This window comes from Alexandromys fortis, unplaced genomic scaffold, assembly GCF_014885135.2.
Source record: "Alexandromys fortis isolate MF-2015 unplaced genomic scaffold, M_Fortis_MF-2015_v1.1 scaffold_319, whole genome shotgun sequence".
Classification (NCBI taxonomy): domain Eukaryota; kingdom Metazoa; phylum Chordata; class Mammalia; order Rodentia; family Cricetidae; genus Alexandromys; species Alexandromys fortis.
The window spans coordinates 283,488-310,533 of NW_026068193.1; the positions used below are offsets into that span (position 1 = coordinate 283,488).

The 27,046-nt window shown below is 36.9% G+C and overlaps 1 protein-coding gene across 8 annotated transcripts in view; it reads right to left on the bottom strand.

Moving 5' to 3' along the window:
- Usp37 (ubiquitin specific peptidase 37) overlaps positions 1-27,046 on the bottom strand; it is a 71,584-nt gene that overhangs the window by 32,011 nt on the left and 12,527 nt on the right. For 7 of the 8 annotated variants that reach the window (XM_050129592.1, XM_050129596.1, XM_050129595.1 and 4 more), the window contains 12 exons: positions 25,752-25,923; positions 23,816-23,916; positions 21,370-21,548; positions 20,684-20,758; positions 16,482-16,579; positions 14,362-14,446; positions 11,587-11,745; positions 8,100-8,231; positions 7,819-7,942; positions 6,225-6,415; positions 3,639-3,756; positions 2,152-2,231 (listed from right to left, as the gene is read on the bottom strand). In XM_050129592.1, the coding sequence (XP_049985549.1) occupies positions 2,152-2,231; positions 3,639-3,756; positions 6,225-6,415; positions 7,819-7,942; positions 8,100-8,231; positions 11,587-11,745; positions 14,362-14,446; positions 16,482-16,579; positions 20,684-20,758; positions 21,370-21,548; positions 23,816-23,916; positions 25,752-25,923 (1,514 nt within the window). Of the gene's footprint in view, positions 1-2,151; positions 2,232-3,638; positions 3,757-6,224; positions 6,416-7,818; positions 7,943-8,099; positions 8,232-11,586; positions 11,746-14,361; positions 14,447-16,481; positions 16,580-20,683; positions 20,759-21,369; positions 21,549-23,815; positions 23,917-25,751; positions 25,924-27,046 lie in introns of those variants that run through there. The other variant, XM_050129597.1, reaches the window with a different exon arrangement.

Genomic DNA, 27,046 nt, shown 5'->3' on the forward strand with positions numbered 1-27,046 from the left:
TATTTCATATAACAAGTTTAGCACAAACTGACACTTAATACAAGTACAGTTCTGGAGGGAAATAGATCTCTTTTACTTAATATTTTATTTACACTATTTGAAATTTTTTTATTTTATGTGCATGCATGCTTTCTCCACATGTTATGTTCTGTGCACATGGTGTAGGAGGAATCAGTTGTTGACTCCCATGGGAGGCCTGCCCTTTTATGAATGAAGGGGGAGAAGATGGGGGAGGAAGGGACAGGAGGAGAGAAGGAAGGGGAAACTATGGTCTGTATGTAAAATAAACTTTAAAAAATTAAATTAAAAAATTATATAACTTCAGAAAGGGAAAAATAGAAAAAAAAAACAGATCTTCTGAGAATGGAGCTACAGACAGTCACCATGTGGGCTGAGTATGGTGGCCCATGCTTTTTAAACTCAGAGGCAGGCAGAACTTTGTAAGTTTAAGGGTATCCTGGTCTACATACAGCGAGTCCCAGGACAGGAAGAACTATGTAGAGAAACTCTATCTCAAAAAACAAACAAACAAAAACAAATAAACAAAAAAACCCACACAAAAAGTAGGTGCTGGGATTGAACCCAGACCATCTAGAAAAACAGCCAGTACTCTGCTGAGCCATCTCTCCAGATCTCCAGAATCACCTCAGTATTTTCAACTTCATAAAGTCAGTGACTAATCTAAATTTTATCTTCAAATTTCTTCTTCCCTTCTTATTGCCTCATAACATTAATAAATATAATCTTTTAAAAACACAAAAAAATGATAATACTGCTATGACTTAAAAAGTAATTTCTCTGAAAACTTATTTTCTAGAAAGGAATGGATTACAGAATGCAAAAGAACTTTTCCCTGGAGCCTAGATTCCAGAAAGGATACATTTACAGAAAATTTTAAGCTAATAAAAGAAACTAAAGCTCTCTGGTACAGGCAGGGTGCCACATAAATACTTAATGCTAATAATCATCTGGTTTGTGGCAGAGAGCTCTAATCCTGGGAAGCACTAAAAGGTATCTTGTAACCACACCATAATTTCTGCACCTTGCTTCATCTTATGTACAGTACTAACACAATGTAAACTGATTTAATCCAAGGCAGAAAATTCTTCTATGATTATAGGAAATCTAATGACTTTTTAAGATCCTTTGAAAAAGGAATGCGCCAAATGTAGTAAGTTGCTTCTCCTATGTCCATACTGTGTCTGCGGCACTTTTTTCTTGATGGATAAGAGAAGGAAGTAGACTATAGCAAAAACAAAAGACATCCCTAATGCAAAAATTCAAAATCGAATGAATAGGCTCCCAAATCTGAAATTTAGAGAACTTAAATAATGCTACAGTGAGAAATTCTATACCTATTTTACATGAAAAGAGGCAGTGGTGGTGCACACTTTTAACACCAGGCAGAGGCAGGAGGATCTGGTCAACAGAGTGAGATCCAGGACAGCAGGCCTGTTACACAGAGCAACACTGTCTCGAAAAACAAAACAAAAAAAGCAGGGACACTGAAAATACTATATAAAATTTTCTTTAGGCTATGCATAATGTACATATGAATGAACATTAGTGCTTAGACCTGCACACACTCCAACCCTGAATCTCATGATGCATATGTAAGTATGACAAAATACAAGAAGCTTCTGGCTCAAGTATTTCAGAAGGGATCCTCAAACTATACAACTATTACAATATTACCAAAGAAAACTTTAGAGCCAGTGTTACTAACTGCATCCTCTTTTTGTTGTTTTCCAGAGACTGAAAGACTACTTTCCCTACAGTATTCGAAATTCTTTTTATTCCTTTATGGGTATAGGTGTTTTGCCTGCATGTATATGTAGGCATTGATTCCCTTGAAACTAAAGTTATAGATGATTGTAAGCCACCAAATGGGGGTTGGAAAATGAATCAGGTCCTTTGCAAGAGTAAGTAGCTAATGCTCCTAACTACTGAGCTGTCTCTCTAGTCCATCTTCCTTTTATCCACAAGCTTTCAAGATCCTTATGAATTCATAGTGTTAAGTTTGTCTGCTTGTTTATTGAGTTTAGGGATCAAATCTAGGGCTCTGTACATAGTAGGTAAACACTGTATATTCCCAAACTATATTCCCAGTGAATTAGAGATATACACTTTCTAAAAAGGCAACAAATTTACCTGGGAAGCCTGTTAAATTTGTGTCGGACAAGAGCACACTTTCCACCACACTTTTCACAAGAATACTCAAGCTCTTCTGCCTATAAAAAGATAAGAGAGAAAAATAAGGATGAAATTGAATTGGCATTAACCCACTAAATGCAAACAATCTTTAGTCTCACTAGTTCAGGGGAATGACAACTCTGAACCAGTTTTAAATGCAGTGCGTGGAGCCAAAGAATACCAAATTTAGACCTAATCTTTAAAATACTTATTTATGATATCATGTCTCCTATTTTCAGAATTCCTAATTCCTTCTTTACCAAGGAAACATCTCAATTTATGGTAGTAACTAGACTCTAATGAAACAGATCTTAATTTTTCCCCATAGGATACACAAGAATGGCTGCCAAGAGTATATCCAGATTTTAACAGTTGGCTATAGCAGAGATAAGATCACCTTCAGGTTAGGCGGAGTTCCTGGTCTGTTAGGTGTAACTCTACCCCTTTCTTACAATGGAACTCAATCTTCTGGTGAGAGCCCACTAAGAACAACTGCTCTAAAAGGACCAAAGTTTGGGGTGGATATCATTACCTAGAGAAAACTGAAACAAGAAATCCTTAAAAGGGGGGATAAAGATACACAAGAAAATCTTCAGTGACAATAATAACAAGAATAGTAGAGAATGAGTAAACAACAACAGAGAGACAGAGTAGCCATCTGCTGAGGAAACTCAAGTCATCATTTAAAGAACAGAATTTTTATTAAGCTAGAGGAAGAAAACCCTGCCAATTTGCTACAACAAAAAAGGACCATCAATACAGATGAAGAAGAATCTTAGCAAATTCCCACCAGTTCTAAGGTCACACAATAAGTCTGACTATGCCCCCAGAAACTTTCTGAATCTCTCCCCCAGACACACACACCTGATTCTCCCTTCTTGTTCCTACTAGGACACACAACCTAAGAAAAGAGTATATTTTCATTCCTCAGCTCTCGTAACAACTCCTTGTATCTCCAAAGTTAATTCATGTTGCCAAATTTGACAAAAGATCATTTCAAATGCTTTGCATTCATATTTGTTTACAAGTAAGAAACAGCTTTTGTGTGTGTGTGTGTGTGTGTGTGTGTGTGTGTGTGTTTTGAGACAGGGTTTCTCTGCAGTTTTGGAGTCTGTCCTGGAACTTGCTCTGTAGACGAGGCTGGTCTTGAACTCACAAAAATCCTCCTGACTCTGCCTCCCAAATGCTGGGATTAAAGGCATGAGCCACCAGTGCCCAACAAGAAACAGCCTTTAAGGTTCCTTAAAACAAGCAGCATTTAGCTAAACATTCAATCTATTTAGAAAGCCAGTTTTCTTCTTTAGCAGCTTTAACCAAGTTTATCATTATTTATAAATACTTTCACTAGTTTTCTCTGCAAATAATTTAGTCAAACTCTGCCTTAAAGAAAACATAATTATTTATAAATATAAAACTGAGTTATATGAATATATCAAAGATATTACCCTAAAGAAAAGATCGAGAGAATCTTGAATTGAACGAGGAGGGAGAGGTTTTTTCCTCCGAGGAAGGTCAATGGAGAGATCATTAAACTGTTCTCTTTTGGGAATAATCTCTCCACACCTGTAAGGATGAGATGAGATTAGTGTAAAATTGGGACTATAAAAATACATACCTATAAATATGTACATATTTACATACATACAAATAAAAATCCATACATAAAGAAAACTATACTTGATACCTTCTTCCCCTATAGAGCTTAAGGTCCAATATACATAAATAGCATAATACAATCTTTTTTAAAAAATATTTATAAATTATATACAGTGTTCTGCTTGCATGTATGCCTGCATACCAGAAGAGGGTACCAGATCTCATTATAGATGGTTGTGAGCTACCATGTGGTTGCTGGGGAATGAACTCAAGACCTCAAGAAGAGAGCAGCCAGTGCTTTTAATCTCTAAACCTTCTTTCTGGTTTCCACACTACAATCTTAATCATTTTCTTCCATACAGAAGCACACCTCTCTGACTTCTACTAAAATGTCCTGTTTCTACCTCTAGATCCAGATTTAAAAAGTGTGATCTGCTCTGGGCCATGAAGATTTTTCTTACAAAAAGTAATAATAATAATTCAAGGGTAAGAGTAGTAGTCTTGATCATATAAGCAAAATTTTTGCAACTAGATAAAGTCTCATGACACAGGAGTGACAGCTCAGAATCATCATGGACTTTACACACTCAAAGAATATGGAATCATACAAAGGCAAAGATTACCTTAGAATTCTGCCTGTGAGAGGAACTTAGTAAAATACATTCTTATAGCCCTGGTCTTTTAATTGTGGCAGAAAGCTACTGTGGCTCAACTTTGAATAAAATTAAAAGTGCTGAAAAAGACAAATGAAAAGCATTGACCAAATATTACCTTTAAAAATTTGTTTCTAGGCCGTGCGGTGGTGGCACACACCTTTAATCCCAGTACTCGGGAGGCAGAGGCAGGATCTCTGGGAGTTCGAGGCCGGCCTCGTCTACAAGAACTAGTTCCGGGACAGGCACCAAAGCTACAGAGAAACCCTGTCTCGAAAAAACAAAACAAAACAAAACAAAACAAACAAAAAAAAATTTGTTTCTAACAACTGAAGAATGAGCTCAGTTCTTACACAGAATTCAGATTTTGTTCCTAACACCCATAAGGTAGCTTACAACCATCCTTCCACAAGTCTAGTTCTAGGGGATGTGATACCCTTTTCTGAACTCTGCATATACATACATGCAGGAAAAATACACATATACATAAAATAAGTAAACCTCAAACAAACAGTAACCAAACAAAAAACTGTTTCCAGTCAAGTACTGTAGCTAACACCAGTAACTCTAGCACTTAAAGGTTGAGCCAGCAGGACCACAAGTTTGAGGCAACATAGTAACATCCTGCCTTGGGGGAAAAAAATCAGCTGGGTGTGGTGGTGCACACTTTAATTCCAGCACTTAGGAGGCAGAGATAGGAGGATATCTGGGAATTTGAGGCTAGCATGGTCTACATAACAAACTAAGCCAGCCAGGACAACAAAGAGAGACTCTGCCTCAGAAAATCAAACAAAAAGCAACCCACAAATCAACCACTAACTATTGAGTTAGAACAAAAGTGTATCACAGTTGGTTGTGATAAAGTAATCCTTTAATCTCAGGATTTGCAAATAGAGGCAGGCAGATCTGTTAGTTAAGGTTACCCTGACCTATAATGGTATGACGCTGCCTCATAAGACAAACAACAAAAAGTGTATCAAGAACTATTTTAATTATCTTTGGCTATTACCTTATTAAGCATTGTTATAAAAATAGTGACCAAGGAAGATGGGTTAGTGGCAAAAAGAGTCTGCTGCAAAAAAAAAAAAAAAAAAAAAAAAGTCTAATAATCAAGCCTGGTGTGGTGAGAGCGTGGTCCACAAAACAGTTCCAGGACAGCCTGGGTTGTTATACAGAGAAATCCTGTCTCAAAAAACAAAAACAAGGGCTGGAGAGATGGCTCAGTGGTTAAGAGCATTGCCTGCTCTTCCAAAGGTCCTGAATTCAATTCACATGGTGGCTCATAACCATCTGTAATGAGGTCTGGTGCCCTCTTCTGGCCTGCAGACATACACACAGACAGAATATTGTATACATAATAAATAAATAAATAAATGAATAAATAAATATTTTTAGAAGCAACAAAAACAAAACAAAAAGAAAAGCCTAAAAACCTGTCCTCTGCCTGTTTCAGTCAATAATGAATAAAATGAAGCAAAAAGCAAAGAATGACAGGTATGGTAAATCATGTCTGTCCTGTCCATCAGCAATGGGAGGCTGCGAAATGAAGATGCCAAGTTCTAGGAAAGCTTGAGCTACATTACATAGTAAGATTCTGTTTCAAAAACCCAAACCCAAAAGAACTGAAAGAAAAAAAACATTTTGATGGAATTTGTGGATTTGTATTTTCCCTGTGGAAAAGAAAGGAATCAAAAAATAAGTCTTGATATGTGACAAGGAAAGTTTTAGCCACTTGCCATACAGGACTAAGAAGGGTTAAAAGTTTGCTTAGAGATTACATACGCTTTACAGATAATGGAGTGCTGAACCTCAAACTCCAAGTTTGCAATAACAGGGCAAGTGAACACTTTAGTATCTGAAGCATCTGGTGAATTTTCTTCTCCAAGGATAGGTTCTGTCTTCCAAGTTTTATTCAGTTTTTCCATATCCTCCTTCAGCTGATCTAAGCACTGGCTTAAAAATTCATGAGCATCCTAAAAAGATGATATCTGTCATCAGAGCAAATCATTTCTCATCATAGCTTATCAAACTATTTATAAAACTAAAGCACCTAAAAGTCAAAAGATAATAAGACTGAACAGGGTCAGTCTTATTCTGATTAGATTTTGAGTATTTATAGCTTTTGAAAAAAGTACAAGTTTAGAGATTTAGCTCAGTGGAAGACAATTAATTGCCTAGCATGTTTGAGTCCTAGGGTTCAAAACCCAGCACCAACTCTCCCTGACAAACCAAACAGTAACAAGAAAACAATAAAAAACAAACAAAACAACAACAACAAACCAACCTGACTAATAAGAAACCTTAACAAACCATGGAAAACTGTAACGTTTAAGATTTAGTATGTATATAAGATTTAGTGTGTGTGTGGCAGGGGTTATGTGCACTATGAATGCACTGCAAGCACTAATAGCCTGAGGTGTTGGACCCTGGAGTTAGAATTATAGGCAGTTGTTGAGTATCTGATATGGGTCCTAAGAACAAATTTGGGTCCCCTTTAAGAGCAGTAAGTGTACCCTTAACTGCTAAGCCAGCTTCCAGTCTTTAGAATTGAAAATTTTAACTATTCAATTATATTATCATAAATAAACAAACAACTCTTTGTTTAAAAATGATATATATATATATATATATATTTTTTTTACTGGTAGGTGGTAGTACATGCATTTAATCCCAGCACTCGGGAGGCAGAGATAGGCGGATCTCTGTGAGTTCGAGGCCCGCCTGGTGTACAAAAGCTAGTTCCAGGAGAGGCTCCAAGGGTACAGAGAAACCCTGTTTTGAAAAACCAATAAATAAATAAATAAATAAATAATTTCCAGTTATTTTTCACTGGCAACCTGCATCTATAAATTAAGTAGGCTAAAGCTAGACATGGTGGAATAAGCCTATAATCTCTCCTCTTGCGAAGGAGAGTCCTAGACCAGCCTGAAATACACAGCATGAACCTTGTTCAAAAAAGTAGGGAGGCTGAGGATGTAGGTCAGTTGGTAGAGTGCTTGCCTAGAATAATGTAAAGCTTTTGGTTCAAGCCATAATACTACATAAACCAAACATAGTGATAACACTTGTAATCCCAGCATCTGGGAGGTGGGGGCAGCAGGACCGGAGTTTCAAAGTCACTCTTGGCTATAAATACATATATACATATATCATGCTTCAACCTGGCCTGGGTTACATGAGAGACTGGCTCAAAAACAAAACAAAACAAAATCCAAACAGGTTAAAACACACAGGAATCATATTAAAAGTTACAACAACTCCTTAGGTTTTACCATCCAACGTGACATTACACAGATAACATTTTAAAATAAAAATTAGGTGAAAAGATAATTTCAATTTTCTGTATCTAAACCATTTAAAACTAATTAACACTTACATTTTGCACATAGCCAGAGAATCTTTCTGCAGTAGCTGAAATAGCATTTTTAACCTTTTTGAGTAGTTCTTTTTTGGTCTCTGAATTAGAAATATCTTTTTTAATAAGCAGGTTTGCAAAGCGTCTGATAAATAAGAGAGACAGACATGTTAGCAAATTTTAAAAACATTCGGTGGCATATTTTAACGACTAATTACTAACAACAACACATAACAATGTAACTGCCCCAATCCTATTATTTAAAAACCACTGAGGTTATTCAGTAAATATATCAGCATTACCTGATAAGTGCATTGAGTGGAATTTTCTTCCATGGAATACTTTGTTTAAGCAAATCATTTGCAAATGACTGGAGTGAAAACAGAGATTGTAAGATAGCATTCATATAGCATGTATTTCCCAAGTTGGAGAATCTGGAAAGGAAAAAAGTGTTTGATGTTCAGCATGCATAAAGGTTTCAAAACCACCTGGATGGTTTGTTAAACTACATACTACTGGACCCTGTTTCTCATTCAGTAGGTATGGAAAACGGAGGTGCAGGGAAACACGCATTTCTAACAAGCCATCAGCTGTTGCTGACCTGAAGAAAACCGCTTTAAGAACAATTATAACTTTACAAGGCAAACTAAAAAGGAATCATTTAGCATTATTTTGTTATTACCCTCCACTTCCTTCAATTAATCTTCTTTGTATAATAAAAATACCATCCCTTTATTTATATGCAGTAAAATTTTACTTCCAATATTTCACTGACCCTTTTTTTGTGCTTACCTATACAAAATTTAGCATTACACAAATTTATCACTCTTATATTGAATCTTGATTTTGAACCAAACTTATAAAGCCTTTCCCTACATGAAAGCTAATAGAAAATTTTATCCATAACATTTGGTATCTGAAGAGGTTAAAGATTTCAAATTTTATTTTTAATTATACACATGTGTGTCTGTGTTTGGGTATGTGTACTCAAATACAGGTACCCCTTTGAGGCCATTAGATTCCCTGAAGCTGGAGTTACAGAAAGTTGTAAGGGGGCTAAATGAGGGGCCTGGAAACTGAATTCAGGTTCTCTGCAAGAGCAGCAAGTGCTTATAATGGCGGAGCCATCTCTTTAGCCCAGACTTAAAAATTTTTACAACAGGTTTCTCTGATTCTATTAGAATTATTCTTGTACACATTTAATAATGAACTTATCTTTTTCAAAACTGGCTATTCTAATTTCTTTAAAAAGTGCATCTTCATTACAACAATTAGGATTTTCTCTCCTATTCTACTGGTCAGCCTACATACATATCAGTAGTTTATTTATGAATGAGACAGGGTCTTTGATTTTTAATATAATTTAAAATCTTGATTCATGATACTTTTTGTACTATTTCCAAAGCCTTGTTTGAGAATGTTTAATTATAGTTCAAGTTTATTGATAATAAACCTCTAGTTCAGTTAAGTTCATGGCTGCTTTTGAGAGAATCTTTATCAGCTAAAACATTTTAGTTACTATTTCCTGTTTTTCTTACTGCTGTTCTGCAGGGAAGTAGTCATCTTTCTTATATTCCAATTTTGTTTGTGGAGAGGCTTTCGTCCTCTCTTTTGTTAATTTAGCAAGGTGAAATCCTCTAATGTGCCATGACAGTAGTGGGGACAGTGGAGAGGAGGAGGAGCAAGCAAGTCTTGCTTTACTTTCACTTTGGCAGAAGCCTTATCCTGCTACTTCAGACTTTTTTTTTTCTGATGTTTTATCACCCCTTACACATATTTAGTTTTCATATAAGCCTACTGTCCCAACTCCGAGCATCCACAGTTCAGACAATGGAAAACAGAAGCGTTGAAGGAAATGGGTTTGTTTGTACACTTGGAAATGTATTAAACATTTGTCTCCCAGCAGACCTGAAGCACAGCCGTATTTCTTTGCACTTCTTCTAAGTGTGTGTGTGTGTGTGTGTGTGTGTGTGTGCGCGCGCGCGCGCGTGCCTGTTTTGGAGGATTCGTGACAAACAATAGAATCAGGTAGCCTATATTAGCCTCTAGTCTTCCAAAGTTTCTTTTTAGATGTGCTCTACCCCTTAGAGTAGGAGTCTTGGGACGTGAGTAATTCAACCTAAAATTCTATAATTTCTGAAAGAGTTCTGAAAAGAAGATTTCTAGAGATAGGTACATCCATTATGCAGGAATGAAAAAAACACCAGAGGAACCTAGAGTGTCAAAATGGGCAACTCGTGAGATTGTCAACAGTGTGGCACAGACCAGAAAAGGACGTAAGAAGAGACGATATGAAAAGGAGAAAAAGATCAATGGAGAGAAAGGTAAGATGGCCTCAGAATAAGACAGGTAAATGTTGTCTGCCTGGCAGTGGTGGTGACACCTTTAATCCCAGGACCTGGGAGGCAGAGACAGGTGGATCTCTGAGTTTGATGCTAGCCTGGGCTACAGAGTGAGTTCCAGGAAGGATAGCCAGGGCAACACAGAGAAACACTGTCTTGAAAAACTAAGGGAGGCTGAGGGGCGGGGGGAGGAGATTGCTCTTCCAGAAGACCTGAACCCAGTTCCTAGCCTCAGTGTTAATAATTCTGCCCAGACTTCATCCTAAAAGAAATCCATTAAACATTACAGGAATAATCAAATGTTATGGTACATACCTATAATCCTAGCATTTGAGAACTGGAAACAGGAGGATCAGGAGTCCAAGGTCATCTAACTATACAAAATCCTATCTCAAAACAAAAAGGAGCCTTGAGAAGTGTTGGCTCAGTAGTCAAGAGCACCAGGCAGCTTCTAGAAAGTATCTGGGTTTAATTCTGAGCACCTACTATTATCACCACCACTATGATTTCTTTTTGTGTTGAGAGAATATATAAAAAATGTTGAAAGTATCTGAATATTGGTCAAAATACATGAAGTTAGAGAATACTCATTTCTCCTTTAAGATGGTATAACAGAGACAGATGGACAGACAGATAAAAACATGTAAACAGGGCTGGAGAGATGGCTCAGTGGTTAAGAGCACTGCCTGCTCTTCCAAAGGTCCTGAGTTCAATTCCCAGCAACCACATGGTGGCTCACAACCATCTGTAATGAGGTCTGGTGCCCTCTTCTGGCCTGAAGGCATACATGTAGACAGACTATTGTATACATAATAAATAAATAAATAAATATTTAAAAAAAAAAAAAAACATGTAAACAGAGGCAGAGCTTTGTATCCTGACCACACAGTCCCAAATAATGACACAGAATCTTAATATTAATTACAAACTGTTTGGCCTATTTCTCAAGCTTATTACTAACTAGTTTTTACTTTTAAATTAACCCACTTCTATTAATCTATGTTTTGTCCTGTGTCTCATGGCTTTACCCGTGCTTTAATACATCTTGTTCATCTGGCGCTGGTTGGCATCTCCCTCATCTGAGTTCTCAGTCTGATTGTTCTGCCTAACCTTATCATGCCTGGCTATTGGTCAAACAGCTTTTATTATCAACCAATGAGAGGAATACATATTCACAGTGTACAGAAAGATCATCCCACAGTAGAAACACTGTCAAGGTCTGAAAACTGTTTGGAGACCAGAAAATGGACTTACTGTTTATATCTATGACAAATCTTTAATAAGTGACCCAATTTCTAAATATTTTATAATAACATTATATATAATATTTATATATTATGTATTACATATAACATACCTATTTATATTATGTAACATTATATTAATACCCACAACAAATGGAGAATAACTCAGTTGAATCACTCTGTAAGAAAGCAAGTTTACCAACCCTTGCAGCTGCTGTTGATGAGAGGAGAGGGGCACTCTAGGTTTGTTCCAGCCTGTGTAATCCTGGTTACACCTCAGTTTTTTAACAGATAGAGGAGCTGGCTGGGGAAGAAACCCCAAGCTTCTTTTGGCAGAAGGAGTCTGGCTTGAAACATTACTCCTAAAAACGAAAAAAATGAAATAAAAATTTTTACTACTACCACCTTTTTTCTGTAGTAGATTCAGAGAAATCAATGTCAAAGGGAAACACAGTCTTAGACTTAAGGGAAATATTAGTATAATAATAATGGTCACTTAAAGGGAAATCTCAAGTTTAATTGTTAATAGAGAAACAAAAACAAAACAGATAGCTTAAGAAGTTTACATATTTCACCTACAGACTACACAATCCAAGCTTATGGCTTGAGAAAGGCTATACAGTTTCACTTTTTATTTCATTTTCATACATTTTATGGATGTCACATCAGTTTACCTAGTTATGGACAAAGTTAGTATACTCTTCATCACTTCAAATCACATAGAAGATTTCTTAATTTCTTTAAAGAAAGGTATTAAATGTTTGTTTGGAGGTGGAAATAGAAGGGGCATTTTTAATTTTTTCTATATATTATTGTTTTCCAAAAAGATTAAAACAAGTGTCACTTCACTGAATGAATTTCCATATCCTCACATTTCTATTATTTATCATCACAAGTATTAACTTTTATTATTCTGGTAGCATATGACTTCAATGCTATTTTAACTTGCATCCCTAATTATACTTGAAGCTAAACATATTTGTATACTGTATATTTCTCTGAAATGGTCTTTTATATTCTTATGTTTTGGGTTTTTTTTTTACCCCCTTTCCTTTCTTTTGAGACAGGGCTCACTACGGATCCCTGACTAGCCTAAACTCTCTATGTAGACCAGACTGGTCTAGAACTCACTGAAATAGGCCCACCATATTGGATGCTCAGGTTGCAGATGTGTGCCATCATCCTACATAAAAATAACATTCTTTGTATATATTCCTAGACTATAATTTATTCGTGTACAGCATCTTTTATGCTTTATTCTGTTAATAACTAACTCTTTCTCTTGTTGCAGATGTCAATCTGCTTTATTTTTTATCATATTTACTTTCTTTCTCATAGCTTCAAAATGCTATTTTACCCATGTGGATCTTTTTGTTTTGTTGTTTTTTCGGGATAGGGTTTCTATATTGCTGCCTTGGAACTTGCTTTTTAGGCGAGGGTGGCCTTGAACTTGTAGCTGCACCTGTCTCTGCCTCCAAAGTACTGGGATTAAAGGTATTTGCCACAACACCTGGCTCCCATATGGGTCTTTAAAATATTACTTGTTGTTTGGCATTTGTTGAAGCTTTTCAATTTGAGGAGCTTCAGCATTTTCATCCACTATTTCATTGACAATATCCTTGAATCTATTCTTCTTTTCTCCCAAAGTTCTATAGTGACATAGGGTATTCCCAAACTAAGTTTCTTAGTTGCATTTACACTTTATGTTTCCTCACTGCTGTATTCTATGATGGTGCCTTATTGCCAAGTGTTATACTATTTCTCCCTCTGGTCCTGAACTTTTGCAGAGGATTTTATATTACAGGTTCTTAACTCACTTTTTAAAAACATTTGTGTGTGTGAATGTATGCACATGTGTGTATACAGGCACTCTTTTGGGGGGTCAAAGGACAATCTGCAGAAGTTTGTTCTACCAGGTGGATGCTAGGGATCAAATTGAAAATATAGGGCTTGGGAGAAAATGCCTTTAACCACCAAGCCATCTCACCAGCCCTTGTAAATCTTCTTCCAAATCAAGTCAAATGAAAGCAGGTAGGTAACACTGGTCTGTATCCTTGCTCTCTACTCAACAAACCCCAGGAAGAACACATCAATCATTCTAACCCCTGGAAGGTTTATAAGAATGTTTGCCTTGGCTTAAATATGGCTCTTCTAGAAACCAGCTTCATACAGTGTCTAATGTTCTGGGAAGCCTACACAAACACACTTATGTGCAACAGGTGCATACTTGGTACTCATGAATGTCAGAAGAAGGTGTTAGATTTTCTGAAACTGGAGTTATAGATGGCTGTGGACCACCATGTGGGTGCTGGGAATTGAAATTCGGCGTTCTGCAAGAGCAGTCCATATACTTAACCATTGAGCAATCTCTCCAACTCCCACAACTATACTTTTAGAAAGTATTGCTATGTACCCATAGCTGACCTGTAACTCAATCTGTAGACCATATCAGCTTTAAATTTGTGTTAATTCTACTTCCTACTTGCCTCCTGGGGTTACAAACATGCATTCATACCTGGCTAGAAGTTAAATGTCTGAAAAACTTTTCCAATGAAAGATACTTGTATGAGGCTTTAGTTTTTAAAAGAAAAAAAAACTGTTAATTTTTGCAAGTTAGTCTAGTATCTGCATAGGAAACAAAGGCAATGTAAAAATGCCCTAAGTCTTTAATATGCCCATGCTTGAGAGGATGGGAAATGCAGTGTGAAAGACTCCAATGCCAGTCAACATGAATAACATTGGAATTTCCAAATCTCAGTTTATTCACTGTTAGACACATTTCAAAACAGATGAAATTAAAATAGCTCTAGACTGCTTCCTAACTAAAGTATCATGACGTTATGATTGGAATTGACTCTGCTGTGTTTAAACTAGGGCATTAGCTAAGAGTATAAAGAATAGCCAGTTTCAACACTCAAGATTATGACGGAGGAGAGCCCTTCAACTTCTACACTCATAATTCTACAATTAATTCATACCTGTCTAGGTTAGTGCCACCAGAAGAGTAGTCCTTGGATCCAGCTCTGCTCCCATAAAATGAGGATGACTGCAAAGGCAAAAGCCCTATAAAACACAGGAAAGAAAACTTAATGACTAACTTAACACTCAAATTCACCTAATAATATTACACAATTGGATCTGCTTGTATTTAATTCTATTCTTAATACATGTCCATTAAAAAGATTAATACTATAGGAAAAGTTACCATAGCAAAGCCCTGTTCCTCTGCCAGCAAACTGTTCAAGGTCCTTTTCTAGCTTCTAATCCTTTCCCCTACTCTTTTATTCTTTGAGTCTTATATATGCATATAATGAAATAATTTTATTCCCAATTCCCCTCTCTCTTCTCTACCTCTCCTGCCCAAATCCTTCTTCTTACCAAGAGGTGTCCCTCTTACACTCATGTCTTCTTTGGGTTTCGCCCAGAGTTTAGTCTAACTGGTTTCTACAGCTTAGTTTTTTGTCTTACATACCAGAAGCTATTAGACCTCCCAATTTGCTACAGCAATTTTTTAGAACTATAGTTAAAATAACCAATTACTAATAGTAAGTCACTAATAAATTTTAAAAACAATTCTATAATTTACACATTTTACCATTTATTAAAAGCAGCAATTTGCATACTAATGAGATGGCTATTATGTATTTACTATTTCTATTTGCTAATTGCTAGTTAGTTATAACTGCTAAAATAAGTGCTGTTAAGATGGTCTTCAAACAACAGATCCCATTAATGTACTCTAAGAAGTAGTATTTCAGAAATAAGGCTTATTCTGGTCATGCTTTTTCTTATAGGAATCCCAGTGATGATGAGCAATACTGATGAACATTAATTTCAACCACAGTAACTTCTGATTCAGTCTATGGTCTTTTTGTTTGTTTTTTTCGGAATAGGGTTTTTCTTTTTCTTTTTTTTTTTTAAATTTATTTATTATATATACAGTGTTCTCAGTAGTCTGTCTGCATGTATGTCTGCAGGCCAGAAGAGGGCACCAGATCTCAATACAGATGGTTGTGAGCCACCATGTGGTTGCTGGGAATTGAACTCAGGACCTTTGGAAGAACCGGCAGTTTTCTTAACCGCTGAGCTATCTCTCCAGCTGTTAACAGTCCTGGTTGTCTTAGAACTTGCTTTGTAGAGCAGGCTGGCCTCAAACTTACTGAGCTTTGCCTGACTCTCCCAAGCATGTGTCACCACTGCCCAGCATCAGTCTATGGTCATGGTACTTTAACACTAAAAGATTAATTCTACATACTGAAATGGAGGAAAAAGAAGGTAAATTCTGGATTTATTTGGTTTTTTTTTTTTTTTTTTTTTTTTTTTTTAAAGACAGGGTCTCTCTGTAGCATTAGTTGTCTTAGAACTCACAAAGACCCTCCTACCTCTGCTACCTGAATGCTGGGATTAAAAACATGTGTCACACTTGGTTAAATTCTGGATTTTCAGAGAAAAACAAAATATAAAAATAAGTACACACATACACACACACCCTCACTATGTAATCCTAGCTGACCTCAAACTCAGAGATACAGCTACCTCTGTCTCCCCGATGCTGGAATGAAAGGTGTGAGTTACCAGGCTGACTATTGCTGTTTTTTTTTTTTTTTTTTTGAGAGACAGTCTCGTGTAGCACCAGCTGGTATCAAATTCACTATGTAGCGGAGTTTAGTCTTGAACCCCTGATTCTCTTGCTTCTACCTCCTGAGTGCTGAGATTATAAGTATGTACCATTATTCTTGGATAACTTTCCATATTATTTATATATATATAAATATATAAAATATATGTATTGTGTGTGTGTGTGCCACAGCACACATGTGGAAGTTGAAGGATTACTTTCCAAAGTGAGTTTTCTCCTTCTACCACGTGGGTCACTGAGATCAAATTCAGGTCTTCAGGCTTGGTGACAAGTACTCTTACCTACTGAGTCATCTTGTCAGCCCTCTTTAAAACACTTGAGTCAATTACTGGGTACAAGTTAGTGACTAATGACTAACACTAGATTATCCACTATTCTGGAACATTGTACAGTCATGTGCTAGTTTAATATAGTATATTATGTAAACAAATGAGGCCTTAATTAAAGACTAAAACTTACCTGATGTTCGATTTTCTTCTGCCTGTTTCAAACTCAGCTGCTTTTCTCTACTGCTGGTTAAATATTTTCTTGAAGGGTCTGTCATAGCTTTGTTGTTCCTACAGTTAACAATTTTAAATCAATATAGTGAATTATCAAGATATTCTTAATTCTCAGTGAAATAAGAACAATGAAAATAACCTTTCATTGAGCCAAGAACCAATATAATATTGATATACATATGACTCTAGCAAATTAAGCAAAATAAAAAATATTTTCTTTTAAGAAAGTCAAATAAAGAGACAGCAAGATAATAGGTTTTTTTTTGTTTTTGTTTGTTTGTTTGTTTTTTAACCAAAAGCAAGATCAGGGGCTAGCCAGATAGCTCATGTAAGTAAAAGTGCTTGCCATGAAGGCCCAATGATCTAAGTATGATGTCAGAATACCACAGTGAAGGTAGAAAACAAACTCCTGCAAGTTGTCCTGTGACCTCTAAACTATGGTATACACATGCACATGTACAAGTGTACACACACACAAAGTAATAAAATTTAAAATTATTTGAGACAAAAACAATCAGTTAAAGATGAAAACTATCCTGTGAGTATTGATACTTTGTAGTTTTCAAAAATAAAATCCAAAATTTTTTTACGTCACATATAATTTGAAATGCTACTTAGATAATACAAACATTTCAGCTGGGGAGTTGGTGGCATATGCCTTTAATCCCAGCACTCAGGGAGGCAGAGAAAAGTGGATCTCTGTGAGTTCAAGGCCAGCCTGATCTACCAAATGAGTTCCAGGCTAGGCTCCAAAGCTACAAAAGAACCCTTTCTTGAAAAACAAACAACACACACACACACACACACACACACACACACACACACACACACACACTCAACTTGTAATCTTTACTAGTTTAAGTTCAGGAATACAAAGCTAATATATCTTTCTTTTTATATAGGGTCTCTCTATATAGTCCTGGCTGTCCCAGAAGTAGCTGTGTACTACTGAGATCCACCTGCCTCTGCCTCTTGCAGGCTGGGATTAAAGGTATACACAATCACGCCAGGTGAAATTCCTCCCTTTTATTTCCAAGTACTAAAGGAAGATGTCCACAAAGATAAAATCTCCAAGTTTAGATTGAAATTACTAACTTAGGGGAATCACCATAAATTAAGCTTGTAGCAGACAATGCTATTGCGTTGCCAATACTCCCTCTGGCTCCATTTTTGTGTCCTTTGCTTTACATCTTCACTCTACAGCCTCTCATTAAGAAATATAGCTAAGGGCTGGAGAGATGGCTCAGTGGTTAAGAGCACTGCCTGCTCGTCCAAAGGTCCTGAGTTCAATTCCCAGCAACCACATGGTGGCTCACAACCATCTGAAATGAGGTCTGGTGCCCTCTTCTGGCCTTCAGGCATGCACACAGAAAGAATGTTGTATACATAATAAATAAATATAAAAAAAAAAAAAAAGAAATATAGCTAAGCCTGGAGGTGGTAGTGCACACCTTTAATCCCAGCACTCAAGAGACATAAGCAGGTGGATCTCTGAGTTCAGAGCCAATCCGGTCTACTGAGTGAATTCTAGGATGGGCAGAAACCCATACAGAAAGAAACCATATCGCAAAAATCAAAATTAAATATAACTAATCCTAGCACTCTGGAAGTGAGGCAAGCAGGTCAGGAGCTCAAGGTCAGCCTGGGCTACATAGTAAATTTGAGATCAGATTGGATTGTGTAAGACTTTGTGTCTCCCTCTCTCCAACCTTTAATGAGTTTGGCCCTATAACTAATTTTCTTTTCCTGAAAGAACGTGTTTATGAGTTTTGATCCCAAGCCTAAAAATGTCTTTCAGATTTCCAATTCCGTGGAATTCTACCACTGATATATAAATAATTCTAGGCTAGCTTGTTAGATGTTGGAAGACACATGGCCTAATTACCCCAGCTGATAGCAACTCCAGGAGCAGCCACAAGTGAGACTATTCGCAGATTCTCAAGTCTCTATACTGACCACAGATTCATGGGGGGGAAAAAAAAAATCAAAGGATCTAGGTATAACTGGTTAAACCAAGTTCAGATAAGATGAAGTCACTATAATTCATAAGTAATACTTTTGTTGTTAATTTGTTTTGTTTTTTGTTTGTTTTGAGACAGGCTCTATGTAGCTCTGCTGTCTTAGAATTCACTTGTAGATCAGGCTGGCCTTGAACTCACAGAGTTCTGCAATTCTGCCTCACAGAGTACTGGGATTAAAGGTGTGCACCACCATGTATGCCTGTGCAGCAATATTTTTAAACTTAAAGTTACTATATGGAGTAATGTGTTATACAATAATAGGTAAGTGCTACAAGGATGTGAGGTAAAATACAACCATGAAGAAGACAGAACCGGCTTTCTGCTACTGTAAGTACAGATTTGTTTGAAAGAGAAAATAGGTCTTAGCCAAGACAAGCGGAATGTAGCAGGTGCCTTAGGATTGTAGAGCAACACCATTCTGTCTGCAAAAGAAAACTATAAATTATTTATGAAGTATGATATACTACTCTTGTAAGAAGGCCTTCAAAGAGGATTAGCAGTCATTAAGGGACTATGTTACCAGGAGCATCAAAAGCTGGTGCTATCACACCATAAAGCTTTAAGATCAAAGGGGCATAGCCACAACCTACTGTACCTGGAATTAAATATAGTAAGATTGGGCCAATGACTCTCTAAGACCAACTGAAAGAGTAATAATTAACCTGGACCAGTCTGGACACTAGCACAAAGTGAAAACCAACTACAGCCCTAGTAAAGGACTATGTTAAAAGACAAGAGAGGAAGAGTTCTAAGGAAAGTATCTCACCACTGGCTCTGTGTGGCTAGAGAAAGAAGGTCACAACTACTTAGTAGCTGGCAGCAAAGGGTTTAGATGATCAGGAAGAAATGACGATGCACAAAGGAACTTTATGGATAAGTGTATCAAGGACAAAGATCTGTGTCATATGCTAATTTTCACCAGGAAAACAGCCTACAATCAGAAGTCTAACTCGTCAGCAAATCTGTCCTTGGCTATTTTTTTTCACCAGAGATCCAATTAAAACAGCTATAGTGGCAGAGATAGAATCTATAATATAGATATCCCCTCATCTAAGTTTGGCTATTGCTATTCTGTTCTAAATGGCAAAAGCAAAAACTGGTGCTGAGCTCTAATCTAGCCTCCTTCTTATGAAACCAATTCTTCAATTGGTTGTAAATGATTTTAACAAATTACTTCTACCCCAGAAAAAGACAATAAATGAGGCAGAGATCACTTGGTGGATATAGTGTGATGACCTGAACTGTGAAGGAATAAATAACGGTTAACTTTTGGCCAAGTTTACAATCATTTTTAGAACAGTCCCAGAAATCTAGCATTGTCTCTGAAAAATAAACCAAAGGAAAACCAGTCTGTACTGGCCTACTTCAATTGCTGCAATGAAACACCACAGACTAGCTACTGTGCCAGTTGATTTTTCTCAGTATGGATGCTGTAAATACAGGATCACAGTGCCAGCAATTTTAGTTTTTGGTGAGACCCCTCCTCATGGCTTATGGATGGAGCTGCCTTCTCACTATGTCATCATATGGACAGTGCGGATATCTATTCCTAGTCTCAGTCCTTCTGGATCAGAGCTCCACCTTAAAACCACTTTTAAGAGTCCTAGCTTTGAACCCAACTTTGGGATGATGTCTTCAACAAATGAATTTGGAGGTAGGGAAAAGGTTCTTGATCTTTCACCAACTTACCAGAAAGAAAGGAAGGAAGGCTCACACTAACCCAGAAGACCAACAAGAAACATTTGTTGAGCTGGACAGTGGTATACACTTGTAATATCAGCACACAGGAGGCTGATGAGTTCAAAGGCCAGTACATACCTTTCAAGATCTTGTCTCAAAAACAAAAATGAACAACAAAACTCCCAAAGAACAAAACTATTTATTTCCAGTTCTTCAGCTCATCCTTCCTCTCAGGGTCACAACAATAGGCAGGATAAGAGTTGTGCAATGGAATGACAAGATCTGGAGCACCCGATGAAATCTCTGCTCTAGTGTCACCAATACATCTTAAATTCTATTCTTCTATAATTGGAATTATCACAAATTGAATATTGTTGCAAGGCAAATTTTCCCTAGGAGTTTGAACAATTGATGTAAAAAGTACTGGTCAAGTGCCACAAAGACTCTTAAAGCAACTTACGATGACGAATCGTTTTCCTTAGGATAATCTTCAGTTAGCTCTGAGCCAGATAACATTCTTTTCCTCTTTTCAGTGCTATGGAGAACAGATTTAAAAAAAAGACTACTTTTAAAAAGCCATAATTCATACCATCAAAAATCATAAACCAAGGCTAGGAAGAAAACTAAAATCAGTAAAGTGCTTGATTTGCAAGCACAAGATCTAAGTTTGAACCCCGGGAATCACACAAAAAACTGGATGTGATGATGTGCACCTACAATCCCGTGCTGGGAAGGTCCCTGGGGGCTTCCAAGTAAGGTCCAACCCATTGAGAAACCCTTTCTCAAAAGAAGGGGTAGACAGCATCTGAGAAATGACCCCCAAAGTTGTCCTGTGGCCTACACACACACACACACACACACACACAATGTACAAGTGCATTTATATATGCACTTCCATCCACACCTAGACAAAAAATTAAAAACCTACTCAAAGATAGGAAATAAGACTATAATAGCCTGATTCTTTACATTCTACTTAACACACTGGTTTGTCTACCTGTTCAACGCATGTCACTGACATAAACTGAAGATAAATCTTTTTAATTAATTATACATGAAAAGTATGTTTTATATTTGCTGCTTTTTTTCTCCTTGAATTCCTAAAAGTCCCAAAAGAAATTTACAAACAGGTGCAGTCTTTCCTACCGGTTTTCTAATAATCCTGATCTAAGAGGTGTTGATGTCAGCGACAAAGAAGGAATCGTCCGGCTAACAGCCATTCCACTTCCGGCTACTGTCTTAATTGATCCTCTACTGGGGTTGCCAAGAACTTTTCGAAATGGAATATCATCTTTAGTTTCTAAACTTCCTCTTTTTGAAGAGGCCTGTAAAAATAAAATGTAAGACAGTTAAATCTTTGAAGTGAAAACACATTTTGTTTGAGACAGTATCACATATAAACTTCAGGACAGCCTCAAACTTACTAAGCACAGAGGATAACCTATCTAGAACTGGTCTTCCAGCCACCACTTCTTAAGTGCTAGGTTAAAAACATGCATCACTATGTCTGGCTTATGTGGTTTGAAGGACCAAACACAAGGTTTCAAGCATTCCAGACAAGCCTTCTACCAACTGAGCTATATCCCCAGTCCAGCTATAAATAAGGTTTTTAAAAATTTATTTTATTTTCTGTGAGTTGGTGTTTCACCTGCAATTATGTCTGTGAAAGAATGTCAGATCACATGCAACTGGAGTTACTAACACTTGTGAGCTGCCATGTGGGTGCTGGGAATTAAATCTGGGTCCTCTGAAGAGCAGCCAGTACTCTTAGCCACTGAAGCATCACTCCAGCCCATAATACCAGCAGTGGGGGTTAAGAAAGTTCTCTGGGGGTGGGGACAACTGGGAGTGGTATGCAAAATGAAAAACAAAAAAACAAACAAAATAAAATACCTCTGCAGAGAATCTGATATACTCAAGTGTGAGAAACTGAGTTTGTAGTATCTATCTTTTCTTGTGGCTATCTATCTATCTATCTATCTATCTATCTATCTATCTGTGATTTTGAGATCGATCTATCTATCTATCTATCTATCTATCTATCTATCTATCTATCTATCTATCTGTGATTTTGAGAAGGAATCTTGCTTTGCAGTCCCAGCTAGCCTAAAACTCACCATTTTTTGTGCCCCAGCCTTAAGTGATGGGATTATAGAGATATACAATCACATCTAACTCTCCCATAATATTCTTATAAACTTGAAACGCTTGGGGCTGATGAGATGATTCAGGGGGCTAAAAGCACTTGCTAAGTTAGCCTGATGATCTGAACCAATTCTGAGAAGCATGCAAAAGTAGAGAACAAAGTAGAGAACAAAGGCTACAAAATTGTCCTCTGACGTCTATACATGCTCTGTGGGATGCATGCAGCTGCATACAAATACACATACACAAATGTAAAAAAAAAAAGTTACTATGAAAGCAAAACCATGGAAAGAATCGAAAAGTCATTTAGCTCTTAATTATCGTTCAACCAAGTAAGAATTACCTAAGCAATCACATCTCTGTACAAATATATTTACAGAATAACTTTGAAGTTTCTGATTTTATACCTGTCTTTCCTTTGCAAAAAAAAAAAAAAAAAAAGAGACAACAATTGCTAAACTGCAGTAAGATTATTTACTTGTGCACACCAAGTCTCTCGGCTTGCTCAATATTACAAATAAAAACTTTTTTTCAAAGCAAAGGGAAGATATCACTAAAATAGTTTGGTGTCATATAGTATAAAGCCAAAGTTCATGCACAACAGATATAAAGGCATCAAAGAAATAGCAACAAAGATCCTGAGGCTGTTTCTAGTACTACAGCACACAGCCAGCAGCCCCTTTTATGTGTGCTATCTCAGAAGATGTTGGTGCTATCTCCATTATATAGATAGGTATTTAGGCTCAGGAAACTTGAGCTTCACCAATCAATGACCCATGTCTGTAAGTGGCAGTACTACATGCTGGCTTTTTTGTTTTGTTTTATTTTTCAAGACAAGGTTTCTCTGTATAACAGCCCTGGCTGTCCTGGAACTGGATCTTGTAGACCAGGCTGGTCTTGAACTCACAGAGATCTGCCTGCCTCTGCCTCCTGAGTGCTGAGATTAAAAGTGTGCGCCACCACTGCCCAGCTTTTCATGCTTGATTTCTAACAAGACATCCTTGGTTCTAAAAATTACTATGGTTCATTCTGATGATCATGGACCATCAAGTAAAGGCTAAGTAAAACTATGTAAAAAGATAAAATTGAAATATAAGACAGAAATTGGTTGTGGTATATACCTTTAATCCCAGCACATGGGAGGCAGAGGCAGGTAGATCTCTGAGAATGCTTTGGTCTACAGACCAAGTTCCAGGACAGCTAGGGCTAACACAGAGAAACTATGTCTGGGAAATAAAGAAGAGGGAGAGAAATAAAGGTAAAATTGTGGTAATACTTAGAAACTGTTTTTAGAAAAACAAAGAGGTAGAGGTAGCCAAAAGGACAAAGGTCAGCTATGTTGAAGCATCACTGTGACATTGCTACATTAGAGATCCACACCATGTAACTACTTAATGCATCAATGCTAAATGTGTTTTTAAGAAGCCAGAGATTCAGATGAACATACCTGACTGTCTGAGTAAGAAAGGTGTCTGTTAGTTTCCTTCTGAGAGGCCCTGCTGCCCAGAAAAGCTCCAAAACTACCAGACCCTTGAGAAGGTTTCATAGCTGGTGGACAAAAATGAACAAACCACTTAATTTAATAAAAATATTCATCATCATTGCTGTTAAACAATACAGAAATGGAAGTAATAGCCAATTCTCTCTGCCAGATTGTGCAACTGAGATACACAGTAACATTTAGGGATAAGAGCTCTAATAAAAGAATAAGTAACACAAGAGGTAGCCACTTAACAGCATAAAAATGTACAAGACAAAAAGTATTTTATAATTAGTAGTATGAAAGAGCAAATCGCTGTATCTAGGGCATGAATACTTATACCAATGTCAAGAAAACATCAGATAAAGTAACAAGTATACTTTTTACTTAAAAAATATTATTTTCTAAACCAGGCAGTGGTGGGCACGCCTTTAATCCCAGCACTTAGGAGGCAAAGGTAGATGGATCTCTGTGAGTTCGAGGCCAGCCTGGTCTACAGAGCTAGTTCAGGACAGTTAAAGCTGTTATACAGAGAAACACTGTCGGGGGGGGGCGGGGGGGGCACCTGTCATTTAATTAATTAATAAACATGATAGCTATGGTAGACTTAAAAAAAAAGAAATATAGATTCAATACCATTGTTTAAGATTTGAAAAAAGTGATATAATCAAACGCTTTTTTGAGACAGGGTTTTGCTACTTAAACCAGGCTGGCTTCAAACTCAAAATCCTACTGCCATTAGCCTCTCAAGTGTCAAGTGCTACAGTTCAAGTATATGTGCCACTATTGTACACCTCCTTCCCCTATTCTTTCTCTCCTGTCCTTTTCTCAACAGGGTTGAACAGACAGACTGGCTTTAAACAGTCTCCTAGCCTTAGCTTCCTAGCTGCTGGGACAGCAGGCATTTGCCATTATGCCACATTTGTTTGTAAATACTCAAGTTAACGTAATTCAAGATTGGTGGCATAAACATATGAATAGCTAGCTATTAAACAGAAAACTACAAAAACCTTAGCGTATAAGAATGGTGTAATATATCAAGTAAACATAAGAAAATTCATACTGCCACATCTTCATTCTCTGTGGAGGGAGTCAGTACAAGACCTCGTGCATGCTAAGTACCTGCTCCATTAGAGCCACAACTTCATTCTGTTTGTTATATTTAACTTGAAAAAACTCAGATAAAAGTTATCAGTGAAAGACACAAAACAAAACAAAAAAAGTTATCAGTGAACAGAGATATTTACTTCCTCCTTTTCAATTGAATACCTTTTATTTCTTCATTACTCAATTTTGTCATTGATTTTATAGAAAAGGCTTCCAGATTTTTACAACTAAGTGTGCCAGCTGTAGGCATAACATGCATAGCCTTTATCACATAAAATAGTTTTCTTCTGCTCCCTAGTCTATTTAGAGTACTTATTGTGAGAGAATATTAAACTTGTCATTTTTTTTCGCCAAGATGATTATGTGGCTTCATTATTGTCCTTCAGTCTGTTACTGTGGTGCATTATATAAACTCATTTTCATGCTGCGCTAGTTTACATTCCAGGAATAAATTTAGCATAATTCTTATATGGTGACACTTAACTTAGCCCAACAGTATTTTGTTGAGGATTTCCCCATTAGTGTTCATCAGAAAAATTGGTGTACAGCCATCATATTTTTGTCTCATTTAGCTCAGGCTGGCCTTGAAAAACATTGAACTTTGATCCTCCTGCCTCCATTTGAGTGTTGGAATTAGACGTATGCCTACCATGCCTGGTTCCTGTGTGCTGATCTGTTAGGGACTCCACAGTCTCCTGCATACTGTAGGCTCTACAAATGAGCCACACCCCCACCCTCAGTCATCATGTTCTTTTAGATCTATTAATGTCAGACTCATGAGATGATTAGTACTTACCTGCATGAAGTCTGTTCTGATGGACTGCATCTAGAAACAACCTCATTTCCTCTGCTTCCTTACTTGGTACTTTGTCAATAGACAAGAAGCTGTTATCTTGTAAAGTCAACATTAGGCGACTTTGTTTTGTTCCACTGGGACGTAGTACCACATTTTTAATGTTATGACTTAGCTAAAAGAAAAAAATTATCTTTTCACCCAAATTATACAACAAAGTCTAAAAATTGCTGAATTTTATACATTCCCATTTACCTTTCCTTCTTCCTCTTTCTTAATAAATTTAACTCAAATATATAAACTTTGAGAAAAGATTTACTTCCATGTTTAATTGTATGGATGCATACATATCTGAATGTGGTTATGTAGTAGCACCTATGGAAGCCAGAAGACATTGTGGTCTCTGAAGCTGGAGTTATAGGCAGTCATGAGCTATTTCCACATGAATACTGGAGATTTACCTGGGGCCCTTTGCAAAATAAGTATGTGCTTTTAACTGCTAAGTCATTTTTTTTTTTTTTTAAGATTAGGTCCCACTATAGAGTCTATTTGGTCTAGAACTCACTATGTATTTCAGGCTGGCCTCTAAACTCACACTGCTCTTAACTAAAAAGCCTCTGCCTCCTGAGTGCTGGAATTAAACGTGTGCCTCCATGCCCAGTTAACATTAAGCTTTTAAGACCAGCATTTTACTACATTTTATCAATTTATGAGTATTGGGGGCGGTGCCACAGAATGTCAATGGAGGTCAGAGGATAACCTGTGGTAACTGGTTTTCCCTCCACCATGTACCTTTTCAACCACCTCTTTGACCTCTGTTTTGTCTGACAATCTCATGTATAACTTAGGCTAGCCTTGAACACACTACATAATGAAGTCCAGTAGTCCAGTATCGCCTCTCTTTTTCCAGTCTCCAGCTTCCCAGTGCTGGAATTACAAGCATGTACCACTATACATTCTATTATGATAGAATATATGTGACATACAAAAGTGTCAGCAACTTATTTTCACAGTTCAAAAGTATAAACAACTAGAAAGTTTATTTCAATGAAATTCAAGCATAAAATTTAAAATATATTCTTGAAAAAATAAACATAATTTTTAAAATTTATTTTAATTTTATTTTTCAAGATAGGATTTCTTGGGGCTGGAGAGATGGCTCAGAGGTTAAGAGCATTTCCTGCTCTTCCAAAGGTCCTGAGTTCAATGGCTCACAACCATTTGTAATGGGGTCTGGTGCCCTCTTCTGGCCTGTAGGCATACACACACACACAGTATTATATACATAATAAACAAAT